This window comes from Aotus nancymaae, unplaced genomic scaffold, assembly GCF_030222135.1.
Source record: "Aotus nancymaae isolate 86718 unplaced genomic scaffold, 86718_ANA_hifiasm-v0.15.2.pri h1tg000032l_0, whole genome shotgun sequence".
NCBI lineage: Eukaryota > Metazoa > Chordata > Mammalia > Primates > Aotidae > Aotus > Aotus nancymaae.
In genome coordinates this window covers 12,468,290-12,482,434 of record NW_026988445.1, presented here as the reverse complement: position 1 = coordinate 12,482,434, position 14,145 = coordinate 12,468,290, and the positions used below count along the sequence as shown (strand labels likewise).

Sequence of the window (14,145 nt, the reverse complement as noted above, 5' to 3'; positions counted from 1 at the left end):
AGTTACTCATGTGCTATTGCCTGGGCACAAGGCGTGTTATTAACATGCTCTACATCTTATTCATCAAATCCTGAACAAGTGTGGTCTTTGTCTTCCAAGAAATATTTGGTGGCACTAACACGTGCTATGCTAAAGAGCCTTCATTCTCAATGGCAAATATGAAAACAAACTTGCTGTTTTAATTGGTTAGGGTGGGCATGTAGCGGAGAGGAAGTCAGTGACAAGGGTAAAGGAGGTGAGACGATGGTGTTAGAAGAGAGTTATGGGGCCAGGCGCGGTGGCTCACGCCTGTAATCCCAACACCTTGGGAGGCCGAGGCGGGTGGATCACGAGGTCAAGAGATCGAGACCATCCCGGTCAACATGGTGAAACCCCGTCTCTACTAAAAATACAAAAAATTAGCTGGGCATGGTGGCGCGTGCCTGTAATCCCAGCTACTCAGGAGGCTGAGGCAGGAGAATTGCCTGAACCCAGGAGGCGGAGGTTGCGGTGAGCCGAGATCGCGCCATTGCATTCCAGCCTGGGTAGCAAGAGTGAAACTCCGTCTCAAAAAAAAAAAAAAGAAGAGAGTTGTGGGTAGTTAGCAGCTTACCTTGCCTCTCCTTCAATTTCATCTTTCAAACTCAAGACATTACAGGAAGTATCTTTCAAAACTGGAATTTCCAGGGATGTTTATAACCTACCACAGTTCCTTCACAATCAGAAGGGCAGTTTTCTCTTGAGTGATGAAGATAAATTCAAATGAGGAAATAGTTTTAGAAACATGAACTCCACTTCCCTCCACCTCCAATGAAATGAGACTGCATACTTCTCAGCAGTGATTTTGACAATGTTATTTATTATCCTACAGTTGAAAATGAAGCATATGGTGTGCAAACAACCTTCAGGTCCATGGTTGTGAATGCAAGAAGTTTTTTGTGAAAAACATCTCAGTTTTATACTTAAATGCCTGCAAAACAGCTGCTGCCACTGTACAATATGCAATTCTTGGTGGCATTTGGTAGTTTGGAAAAAAAAATTGGTACTGGATGTACTACTGATGTCATAGGAATAATTATGCTACCAAACAGTTGCTGAAATCTATTTTTAACAAAAATCTCAATAATAGACAGATAAAAATGAAAGATTTTGTAAACCTGTTACAGAGAGAGAAAGACTCAGGTTTAAAGAATTAAAGTAAGCTAGGAAGAGCCTCTATTTAAATTGTTTTCTTGAAGGTCACGAATGTCCGCTCTCCAAATCCAGTCACCTGTTATTGGTCCTCACCTTCCTTAACGTCTCTTTACCCCTCTCTTTCTTTTCTTTTCTTTTCTTTTTTTGAGACAGAGTTTCACTCTTGTTACCCAGGCTGGAGTGCAATGGCGCAATCTCGGCTCACCGCAACCTCCGCCTCCTGGGTTCAGGCAATTCTCCTGCCTCAGCCTCCTGAGTAGCTGGGATTACAGGCACGCGCCACCATGCCCAGCTAATTTTTTGTATTTTTAGTAGAAACGGGATTTCACCATGTTGACCAGGATGGTCTCGATCTCTTGAGCTCGTGATCCACCCGCCTCGGCCTCCCAAAGTGCTGGGATTACAGGTGTGAGCCACCATGCCCAGCCCTACCCCTCTCTTTGTTGTAATTCTTCTCCTCCTTTTCTTTTAAAATGCGCAGTCTCCTGGTTCTCCTCCTTCCTATTTCTCTGAGTGTATTCCTGTCTTTCTCCTATCTCTTGCTTTTGAACAAGTTGAGACAAGCGATTACAAAAGTGGGATTGGAACCAACACACTTGGGTTTGAATCTCAGTCTGATTACTCTTTGAGTAACCTGGGAAAATAATATCTGTAAATCTCAATGTTCTCATCTGTCTAATCAAGATTATAAGTGTACTGCTATGAGGAAAGCTCCCCTCAGGATCACTCTTTGCATAACCTCAGAGACCCTCATTGCGTTCTAGGATAATGCTCCCTATCCCCAGAGTTAGAATAATGCAGCAAGAGCCCTGGCTTCCTCACAAGTGTAAGACCTGTGAAAGCAGACACTGTTTTGTTCACCAAGTGCCTACAACACTGCTTGGAAAACAGCAAATACACCCCAAACTATGTACAGAAGAGCAGCTCTGTCATCATTAGATACTCAGCTTCTTTTCATCTTTCTGCTCCACTATCCTGAGCGTGATTTCTATCCTCACAGTTACATGGTCCAAGATGGCTGCTGGTGCTCCAGCTATTACATCTATAATCTAAGCATGTTATAAAAGAGGAAGAGCAAAAAAGTATACTTCCAAAAAGTATACTTCCCTGCTAATCCCTCTTTAATGAGCCCTCTCACAAAACCCTTCCATTATAACTGTTTGTCCTGAACCTAGACATGTGGCCACACCTAGCCATAAGTCACTGGTTTTTGGCCACGCACATTGATGCCCCATATAAAATGAGGATTCGGTATTGAAGAAGGGCAGAATGTACATTGGGTCAGTGACTTACAGCCTCCCTTTTGGTACAGCTCAGAGACCTCTCCAGACTCTCTCTTGCGATGGCCATACCCCAAGCTCAGCGCTGAGGAGGGCACTTCTCTGCAAATCTGCTTGTCACATTTTTGGAGCAATAAATGTCTAAAAGCTTTTGTTTTGGGCTCTGCTGATTGTTTTCATATGGCTTTTACCAACTGGTACTTGTTCTGTTCCATGAAATCATACTGAAAAAAAATCAATATTTTTCCTTCAGTGTGGCAGTGAATTTTTTTTTATTGAGCAATTGAATAACAGCCCTTCAAATACTTTAAGAAAGCTGTTTGGTGATAGCGAAGTCTTGCCTTTTTCAAGCTAAATTTCTCCAGCTCTTTAAATCTTTCTCCATAAAACCCTACAACATTCTTCCTGCACTCCCCTGAATGTCCATCAGGTTGTCACTGGTTCCAGATCTCCAGCCAGTGGAGAACTTGGGAGAACTAACCCTGTTTCCTTCTTTTCCTCACAGGAGGCTGGGTTAGCTTCTTTGTTGACCACATAATATTATTGGTTCATATGGAACTTGGGTCTACTAAACTTTCAGATATTGTTCATAAGAATTGCTATTAAGGTAAGTTCTTATATTAGTCCATTTTTTTTTGTATCGTTTAAATTATTTTTATTTCCAGAAAACTCTACAGTGTACATTTTACCCCATTCAGTTTCAAGTTCTTTAGCCTTTGTTTTTTCGAGGCTTGGCGATGCGAGCCACAGACTTGGGACCCAGGACGTTGCCACCCCATTGGCGGCGGATCTCATCATATCTCTCACTGTAATTTGTCCTGATAGCTTCCACCAGCTTAGCCAAAGCGCCTTTGTCTTCCACATTAACCTGGGTGAATGCGACAGTGGTGCAGGTCTTCCTGTGGACTAGACGTCCCAGTCTTGTCTTCCCCTTGATAATACAGTAAGGGACTCCCATTTTCCGACACAGGGCAGGCAAGAAGACAACCAGCTCAATGGGATCCGTGTCATGGGCAATCACCACCAGCTGAGCCTTCTTTTTCTCCACCAAGGCAGTGACGGTGTTAACTCCTGCTCGAAGGACAGGTGGTCTCTTAGTGGGGACGTCCCCTTTGTCAGCAGCTTTCTTCTCGGCCCCGGCCAACAGCCTCCACTGCTTCTCTTGTTGCGTTTCAGGCCGATACTTCTGGGCCAGCTTTAGCAGCTCAATAGCTGTTTGGCAGTCCAGGGCCTGGGTGAACTGGTTAATGGCAGGAGGCACTTTCAGCCTCTTATAAAGGATGGCTCTCTGCCTCTGCAACCTGATACAGCGGGGCCATTTCACCAACCTGGTGAGGTCTCTTTTCAGTTGGATGTCCTGTCCAATGCCAAAATTCTTCAGCCTTTTCTCCAACACGGGATTCACCACTTTCTTGGCCTCCTGCTTCTTGATGACAGCAGAGGCCGGAGCCACCTTCTTCCTCTGGGCCTTCTTTCCTTTCGGCATCTCGGACCATATTAGTCCATTTTCATGCTGCTTTGAAGACATAACTGAGGCTGGGCAATTTATTAAAAAAAAAAAAAAAGGTTTAACTGACTCACAGTTGTGCTTGGCTAGGGAGGCCTCAAGAAACTTACAGTCATGGCAGAAGACAAAACAGGCACATCCCTCATGGTATCAGACAAGAGACGTGAGAGCCAAGTGAGGGGGGAAGCCCCTTAAAAACCATCAGATCTTGTGAGAACTCACTATCATGAGAACAGCACGGGGGAATTGCCCCCATGATTCGATTATCTCCCCCTGGTCCCGCTCCTGACACGTTGGGATTTTTACAATTCAAGGTGAGATTTGGGTGGGCATACAGAGCCAAATCATGTGGGGATTGTTCCCATGTGAGACCCCTTGTAAGCTGGGTCTTGCCATATGGTGAGCTTGAGCCCGGACACAGGCCTCATTGGAGGAAGTCCAGCTATGGGAAAGCAGGAATTAAAAGAAGGATTGACTTAAAAGAAAACTTTACTAGACGATTATAGGATGATTTGTGGTCATGGAAGACATTGTGTTTCACTGTTTGTTCCTGAAACAAACATATTTTATGACTTTGTTTTTTACTTATGGTAGAAACTCATTGTAAGGGTAGATAAATGTGTTTACTGCCTAGCTTGTGACTCCTGTAAATCGTTAACTTAGATAGACATCTGTCCCCTTACCAAGATAATGAAAAGACACCTGACCCATCTAAAATGTACCTAATTGTGTATCTAACTTTTCCATTATCCATATCTGATGTAAGTCAGCTTGTTATTTTACTTTAAGATTCTTTGTTCCCCTTTCATCTCCTGAAACAACATTTTGGCTGACGTAAGTCATCATGTATATAACTAGAACCCTGTGCACAATAAAGCAGCTGCTCAGGCTTTGCCTATCCAGCCCTCCAGACCGCGTCTGTCTTTCTTTTCTTCTCTTCTGCGCACCCCCCCATCCAGGTTGGGATCCTCTTGCTGGCCAAGCGTCCCCGGCAGACGTGCCGTTCCCGACAAAACCGTATCACGCATTTTTTGCTTAATAATGTTTGTAACCCAAATTAATTTACATTTGATCTTGTGGCATTTTCTCTTTGATGTATGGGCATTTTAAAAAGATTTTATTGAGCTCTTTTAGAATTTTGACTCAGTCCTCAAGGGTTTTCTCTATTCACACTGTCCTAGCTTCATATCCCCTACAGATCTGAGCAGTTTGCCTTCCAAATCTGTATCCAAGCCAAATCACTTAACAGAGCATTGTGATAGACAAAGCCCTTGGTAGACTGTAAGAAACTACCTCTCTAGTTAAAATGAATCCATTGTCATCTGAGGCAGGCTCCTTCACAGTTGTGTACTAAGGCTTGGTTGAATCTAGCAACATAATACAGACTGGGGAAGAAATGGACTTTATTTGAAAATGAAGGAAACTTACCAAATGAGAGTCAAAAAGAAAAGGGAAGGTGGGGCTCTCTCTCTCTCACTGTCCTCATGGGAGGTAGGCGGGGCCAGGGCATTACAGCTGACTTCACCATGGAGGTTGTTCCAAGGGAGGGACCTAGCCCCCAGCTGCTTTCTCTTCTTTCACAGCAAGTCTAAGAACAAACTTATTGGGCACTGGGCAGTCTAGATTTGGGTGCCAGCTCTTCTCAGGAGTTTCCCAGGGAGAGCAAGATGCCAGTGCCTGGAGACCCTAAGGCCCATGGGATGCTGCAGTCCCAGCTGCTCCAGGGAGGATACCATGGGGACACCTTACTGGAGAAAGGGATCCCCCAAATGCCAGCTGGCTTGCTGTTCAGACAACTTAGGGGAAGTTCCCAGGATCATTTTTGCTCAATTCTGTCTCTTGTGTCTCACCCATTAATTAAAGATTATTGGGATTTAGTCTTTTATTCAGCTACAAATTTGCCTGAGAAAATTGACACCCAACCCTAATTATCCATTTTGTCTGCAATCAGTAAAGCCTTGGTAGATAAATAGCCTGCATCAAAAACTGACAGCATGAGTTATACATGCACACATTTCATCTACCCCTCCCCAGAATGTAAACTCTTTGAACAGAGAGACTGTGCATTATTCTGTAACCCACAGGGCTTAACCCTCTGCCTTATACAGTAACAGCAGCCACACCTATTCACTGACTAGGTTAGGCACTCATGTTGGCCATCATTCGAGGTCTCTGACATGCATTATTCCATCAAATCCTTGCAGCTCTACGTGACCCATGGACAATACCCATCGTGCAGGTGATGAAACTGAGGGCACCTAAGTCCACAGATAGGAAGTAATGGAGCTGGATTTGAGCTGAGCTCTATGTGCCCCAAAGCCCTTCTTCTGTCGTATTAATTGTCTGCTAACAGTGGAGGTTCATAAATATTAATGAATAATCAAGTCTACTTCATCTTTGTGTTTCCAGGCAGGATTATGCATAACAATTCCTGAGAAATGAAGATTTATGTTATTATAATAGAGTCGTGTCAACATAGTCCTCCCAGGATAAAAGCCAGTTCCTAAACTTACAGCAAAGCTAACAATGATGGGATAAATACACCTGTTACCAGTCTGTTAAATAAACTGAACTCTTAGGGTACAATTACCCTTTAATCCCACCCCTCCTGAAGAATTTGTTATCCCTACCACTCCACCCTTGGATACAGCCTTGGATTTGTATCATAGCTTTTCCAATTGCTCTCTAGTAATAACAGGTCCTCTGACTATTTTCAGTTAATAAAACTTAATCTAACAAAGTTAGATTTCCAGCTATTATCAAAACCCCAGACTCACATTCAAATCTGAAGTTTCCCTCCTCCCCCATTGTGGACCTCCCTCGGGGTTAAACTCCTCTTTTTCTCACTCTCTACCTCCCCGGGGCCTTTCCAGGGTAGTTGGGGGTTTGAAGGGGAGGCAAGGGACAGAAAAAGCCTTCTGGGTGTGGCCAAGAGCTTTGATGAGTTTCGGAGAACCCTCTTCCTGGGGACCCCCTCCCCTGGTGTAGTTGGTCCTCCAGTTGACTGTGTACAAGCTTCTCAACCCCCACCCCAACCCAGCCACTGCTTCCAACGGTGTCCCCAGCTTCTCTCTGTTATAGGCACCCAACCAGGGCAGAAAGGCTTTTGGGGCAGAGTTCTTTTCAGGTTGATCCCTCAAACGCCAGAGAACCCATGTCAGTGTCTCCAGGTGAGTTGTCTCTTTGTGGTTTCTTTCTCTCGGGCTTACAGAGAAGGAAGAGGCCCTCTCTCCTCAGCCCCCTGGGGTGGAGCAGGGGGTGGTACACTGCACATTGGCAGCTGCCTCCTGGCCTCTTGAACCCTTGATGAAATCTTTGCCTTTTTTTACATATCTGCCAGGTGGCGGATGGGATAGGGGTCAAAGCTGGTTTCATAATTATTGCAATTATAGTGCAGCACCTGTTGTTCTTGGCCCCCAGTGCTTTTGCTAAAGCATTAAGAGGATAGAAAAAGTTGTGTTTAACATCCTGTCACACAAAAATGACACAAAAGAGACTTTTTATATAAGCAACTCAAAAGGAAGGGGAGAATGAAGTGATCCATGAGGGGAAAGAAAGGCATTAATAACACTGCTTTTGGGCTGTTACTTTGTGCCAGGCTGTACACTAGGTTCTCTGCTCAGACCACATCATTTAATCCTCACCTCAACCTGCATCCTCCTGCCGTTTTACAGACGAGAAAAATGAAGTTAATTCTTTTCTCAAGAACACAAGGTGACTTTGAGTCCAAAACCCACACACTTTAACTGAAGCTGAGAGGGAGGATAACAACTCTATAAAAGCCATTAATAAGAGAGCTTTAGACCCATAGAGAAAGGCATGGGTCCCCGCTGCTTTTGAGAGTGTGATTTGGAATCCCACTGATATGTTGCTGATTCTGTAACAGACCAATGTGGCATCTTAGAAAACTGTCACATAAAGTCTAAACTCTTCCACCCGGTTACACCATTCTCGCCATTCCCAACTGACCAACATGGGCCCTCCACTGCCACTCAAACAATTGCTTTCTTGGCCAAGAATGCCAAATTCGGCTTCTTCTTCTCAGCACAGAGCTTTAGTGTTTTTACCTCCAACCAGGAACGTTCATCCAGTGCTTCTTTGGCAATCTATGTTCATTGTTTTATTTCAAGATCCGACTCAGAACTCACATCTTGAGTTGGTTTTACCTGATTCATCCCATCCTCAGCATTCATTCATTCATTCATACCTGTCCCACTTTTCCTGAGGACCAAGAAATTGCCTTGCAATTTTCTTTTACTACCACTAGATGGGGACCTTAAGATGAAATGCTGATTCAGTTGCCCAAGAGAAATTAGGAAACATAGGCTGAAGTTTGGTTTCTAAACCAGTCAAGTAAGGCAGCAGGCAGTTACATATACATATACATATACATATACATATACATATACATATACATATACATATACGTCATATGCATACACATATAAATACACATACACATACATGTCATATACATACACATATGTCATATACATACACATATGTCATATACATATACATATATATCATATACATATACATACACATACATATATGCTATATACATATACATATACGTCATATACATATACATATACATCCGGAACTGAATAATTGAGTAGGTGAAATGCAACTTTGCAAGAAGCTGGGGCTGCCTAGATTAGGTTTGTATTATATGATCTCACGTGCAGGATCCTAGCATGATTACAATATGTAGCATGTGATTATTGAATCATATACTACATCATTTTTCTCATGCAGAAATCAAGTCCCAAAGATGTGAAGCGATTTATCAAAGGGTAAAAACTAAAATAGTAATGTTATTTTGAAATTGTTCTATTCCATTTCATGGTATCTATGGTGTATTGCAGGTAACTGTAGGTAACAGTAGGCTGAAATTAAAATTTTTGGATTCATTCGACTTTCCCACATCTCTACAACATTCCTAGGAATACCCATATCACCAGCCATGGCAACCAGTTTTGAGCCCCTACTATGTGTTAAGCATCATTTTAGGTAACACATTACATAGCTAAATTCATGTAGTCCTCAGAAAAGGTATTACCATCATTTCTATTTTTAGATGAGAAAATGGAGGCTCAGAAATGTTACCAGGCAGAGTCGGCAAGTGAATGCACAGGGATTCAAACCCAGATCCGATGGAGACCAAGGTGTGCTACTGTTCACTAGGCCCTCTGTCTGTACCATGCTGGGCAACCAGGACACTCCAGAAAGCCTTCTTCATGGACTTCTCCTAGGCTCAGGCAATCCTCCTTGCCTCAGCCTCCCAAAGTGCTGGGATTACAGGCATGAGCCACCACATCTGACCCAATGTATTAACTATCGTCACCATGATGTATGATTGATCTTTTGAATTTATTCCTCCTCACTGAAACTTTGTGCCTTTTGATCTGTTATCTCTCTTTTATCCATCCCAGCCAATTCCTGCCCCATCCCCTAGTAATCAACATTCTACCCTTTCTTCTATGAGTTCAACTTTTTTAGATTCCACATAAAAGTGAGACGATGTGGTATTTGTTTTTCTGTGCCTGGTTTATTTTACTTAGCATGATGTCCTTCAGGTTCATCTGTGTTGTCACAAATGACAAGATTTCCTTTTTTATGACTGAATTTTCTTTATCCATTCATCTGTTGATGGACACTTAGGTAGATCCCATATCTTGGCTATCGTGAATAGTGCTGCAATAAACATGAGTGCGGGCAGGGCGCGGTGGCTCAAGCCTGTAATCCCAGCAGTTTGGGAGGCCGAGGCGGGTGAATCACGAGGTCAAGAGATCGAGACCATCCTGGTCAACATGGTGAAACCCCGTCTCTACATAAAGTACAAAAAATTAGCTGGGCATAGTGGCACGTGCCTGTAATCCCAGCTACTCAGGAGGCTGAGTCAGAATTGCCTGAACCCAGGAGGCGGAGGTTGCGGTGAGCCGAGATCGCGCCATTGCACTCCAGCCTGGGTAACAAGAGCGAAACTCCGTCTCAAAAAAAAATGAAATAAAATAAAATAAATAAAAATAAATAAACATGAGCACACAAATGTCTCTTTGACATACTGACTTCATTCTCTTTGAATATACATACCCAGCATCAGGATTGCTGGATCATAGGGTACTTCTATTTTTAGCTTTTGGGGGAAACTCCATACCGTTTTCCATAACAGCTGTACTAATGTACACACTCTCTTCTTTTTAAAACCCCATTCGCAAGGCAATTAAGCAGATTCTGACAAAAGCTTACATGTGCAAAAGTCTCACCTAAGGTAAAAGTCTCTGGTTTTGATAGTTTTCCCTCTGAAACCATCTTAAGAACTAGAACCATGGCATTAAGAAACATTATCATAATATGACATCTGTGTGAAGCCTAAAGGAAATTCCACCCCATGTAAAATTAATTATTCCTTCTAACCAGTCATTGGGCACAGTTTAGGGGTCTCATGTAACACTCAATTCAGATATAAAGAAATGACCAACTCATATTTTGAAAACTTTAGCCACACTGAAGTATGAATGAGGATGAATGCTTCCTCCAGTATCTTGGCCCGCAGACCCCCAGCTGTCCACCCTGAGCAAAGAGGAGGCCCATCAACATCATCCCAGGTGAGCACTCAAGGAGAAAACTGATTACGATGTGTGCTGAAAGACACTGAGGAATACTATACAGAGAAACACGCAACCACAATCACATGATCTTTAAAAATTTGTCACCATCATGGTGTAACTGGGGCAGTAAAACTTCAACCAGATTTCCTGGTTCCCACATCGGGAGATGAACCCAGGCCACGGCAGTGAGAGTGCTGAATCCTAACCACTAGACGACATAGGCTCTTGGCTGCTCTAACACTGAAGAATAGGGAAAGGGGTCCCGAAGGTACTGTTCATGGACCCAAAGGGTTTCGCAGAAGGAGGGGGGGTTGGAGGAGGGTGGTGGGTGTGTGCGTCAGAGAGAGAGAGAGAGAGAGAGAGACACAGACACAGACACAGACACAGACACAGACACAGACACAGACACAGACACAGACACAGAGAGAACGAGAACACAGCTCCCACACTGTTGTGGGAGGGAAGGTAGGAAAAGCTGAAGTTTTAACCCTTGAGTTATTCCCTCCCCATTCATGTTCTCATCCAATGAAAGGAGTTCTTTCAAACTTCCTCTGGAGTGATTGATGTGATCGATGTTTGACTCTGATACCGGACTGGCTACTAGGTCTACAACCCTGAGTTACAGAGCCCCCTCAGCGGGAATTTGGGACAAAAGAACGCCACCTGGCTTTCCCTACCTGGCCCATGCACGGAAAAAACCAGACAAACACTTTATATTTGAAACATTTCTGGTCTCCAATGGAGGTGTGGAGCCGGGAAATTCCTGCATTTGAAACCCCTCCCCTAGCAGACCCAGGAAGAGAAGTTTCTTTAACACTGTCCCTCAATGGGCGTCACATAAAAAATTAAGTTTTGTAATAACAAATTCTGTTTGTAAAATTATGTATGTAGTTATCCAAATACTAATAATCAATGATTAATTAGCAACTGAATGCTATAGATGAAACGTCCTAAGATGTTAGGTAACAGAGCCTCTATAAATCAGACTAGTCTGGCTTGGCTTCACAGCCTTTCAAGGCGCACAGGCTTGGGAACTCAACAGCAGCACGTCTTTTAGCCAATGTATTATTAACAGAAAAGTCACACTCTGCAAGATATTTAAAGAGGCTTATTGTGAGCCAATATGAGTGACTACAGCCTGTGTTAGTCTCAAGAGGTCCTGAGAAAATGTGCCTGAGACAGTCAGGTTACAGTTTGGTTTTATACATTTTATGGAGACAAAAGTTACAGGCAAAGACATAAATCAATACATGTAAGAGATACACTGGTTTACCAGAAAGGCAGGATATCTCGAAGGTGGTGGGTAGGCAGGAGGTTGAGGGGAGGAAGTAGGTCATTGGTGGATTCAAAGATTTTCTGACTGGCAATTGTTTGAGAGTTAAGCTTTGTCTAAAGACTTAAGAAGTCAGTAACAGGGAAGGTTTGAGCTAAGATAAGGGAGTGGTGGAAGCCAAGGCCCTTGTTATGTAGATGAAGTCTCTTAGCTGGCAGCCCTCAGAGATCCTCAGAGTCAGGTTGGAATTTGGTATCTTATTGCCACAGAGAGCCTGTTTTGTCAGTCTTATGTATCTATTTTAATGTTAATGCTGGTCAGTTGTGCCTAAACTCCAAAAGGGAGAGGCGTGTCCAACTTCCCTTCCGTCAATGACCCGGAATTTAGTGTTTCAGATTTCTCTGGGGTCTCCTTGGCCAGGAGGGCGAGGGTCTGTTCAGGTGGTTGGAGGAGCTTAGGATTTATTTTTGGTTTATGATATTTATCCACAAAGACTGATTTTCTGATACTTAGAGTCTGACACCCTGACACATCTGGTACTACTTGTATTGTGACCGTGCCAGTTTCCAAGGAGAACAGCTAAGCTCCATCTGACAATAATTGATTTACTGGATTCATTAGTTCCCCCCAGCAATTTCAGCAGGGTTGTCTTGAACTAAGCTTCATACAGGGCTCAGGCCAGTTGAGCCTGTACTCCTGGAGGCTGTCCCCTAAGGGCCGCTCTGGCTCCTCCTGCAGTGTCTCAGCCAGGGATCTTCTGTCAAAGAGCACCTAGAGCTATTCCAAGTCTAAGTCAGTCCTGGGCAGCAAGTTTGTGGGCTGGCATGGGGGCTACAGAGATGACTGACATAGCCTTGGTAGCCTGGAGGAGCACGTAAGTCTTTATATAAATTCAGTTTAATGTAATGAGTACAATGATAGTGGCAAACAAAGGGAGCTAACGGAACAGGGAGGGAGTTAGCAAAGGCCTCCCAGAAGAGCTGGTAGAGGAAATATACCTTGAAAAGGTATCCAAGCCAAGGAAGAAAGCTGATGAGAAGGGTGTTAGGAGAAGAGAGAACCCGATGAGCCAAGCCAGAAACCTTGGCGCAGTGCAGTAGCAGCTAGTTTTGGCTCTTTGTTTTCGTTTTTCGAAGAGCTCATTTGCCAGCACATCATAAGCAAGGAACCAAAGTAACTTCTTAATTTTAGAGGTAACAAGACACTTGGTTAGAAGTAATAGAAGGTTGGTCTCAAGATACTGGGCTTTCTTGTGGACTCCAAGACAGCCACAGGCCTTCAGAAAGGGATATAACCAAGAACTTGAACACCGTCAGGCCCTTTTGACTTTCAGCTTGGCTTTCTTCTGATATCTTTCTCTCTCACTTTTCTCTTTCCTTCCTACCCTCTCTTTCTCCTAATGATGTCTCTGTTCCAGATGTCAGGACACATGGCTGCCAAGGTTCTTAAAATTTTAACACAATACCTTTATCTTCTGAAAAACTTATTTCTCCTTCTCCATTCTAGTTCCAAAACGTCCTGGAGAAGCACTGTAATTCCCTCACTTTGGCTGAGTTCTGACTTCTAGACCAACCAACTGCAGCAGGGGAGGTATGATATGGAGAAGGGACTGTAATTGGTCCCTATTTGGGCAAGTGCTCAACCCAGAACCAATCAACTGTGGCCAAATGTTAAATAGTCACCATGGCTCAAATGGTAACCATGTGGATGTGTGGGAATAGCAGTTCCCAGAAGAAAGGAGGTACTGGCAATAGATTCCAAGATGGAAGAGAGTGGCGGAAGACAAGTCTGCAAGGTAGAGAGGCTTGTGTGGCAGACTTGGGCTTTGCCCAGTGGATGACTCAGCATACAGGGTGGGGGCGCAGTGGGAGTCGGGTCATGATCTTGTGTGAAGGATGAGTATGTGACAGGTTAAACTTGTGGCAGGGAGAGCAATTAGAAGGAAATTGCTCTCATTGAGGCAATATCTTTTTATTTCATCTCATCGCATACTTGCAATGTTGTGTTTCCTTTTTTTTTTTTTTTTCTGGCTTCATCCTATTAGTATTCATCCCATTCTTCCCCTGGTTAATTTGCAAATGCTTACTCTATTAGTCAGGGTTCTCCAGAGACAGAACCAACAGCATATAGAGAGAGAATATGAGTGAGGATTTATTAGGGGAATTGGCTCACATGATTATAGAAGTGGAGTTCTACAACAGGCTGTCTGCAAGAATTTGGGACATTGGTGTCATGGCTCAGCCTAAGTCTGAAAGCCTGAGAACGAGGAAATCCATGATGTAATTCTTAGTCCAA

General features: G+C 43.6%; 1 protein-coding gene across 1 annotated transcript; it reads right to left on the bottom strand.

Moving 5' to 3' along the window:
* Positions 1–3,102: 3,102 nt before the first annotated feature.
* On the bottom strand, positions 3,103–3,772 carry LOC105722313 (large ribosomal subunit protein eL8-like). The gene is made up of 2 exons (XM_064383467.1): positions 3,755–3,772; positions 3,103–3,579 (listed from the first exon to the last, which is right to left on the bottom strand). The coding sequence occupies exons 1-2, from the start codon at positions 3,770–3,772 to the stop codon at positions 3,163–3,165; spliced, it is 435 nt and encodes a 144-aa protein (XP_064239537.1). The 3' UTR covers positions 3,103–3,162.
* Positions 3,773–14,145: the final 10,373 nt, after the last annotated feature.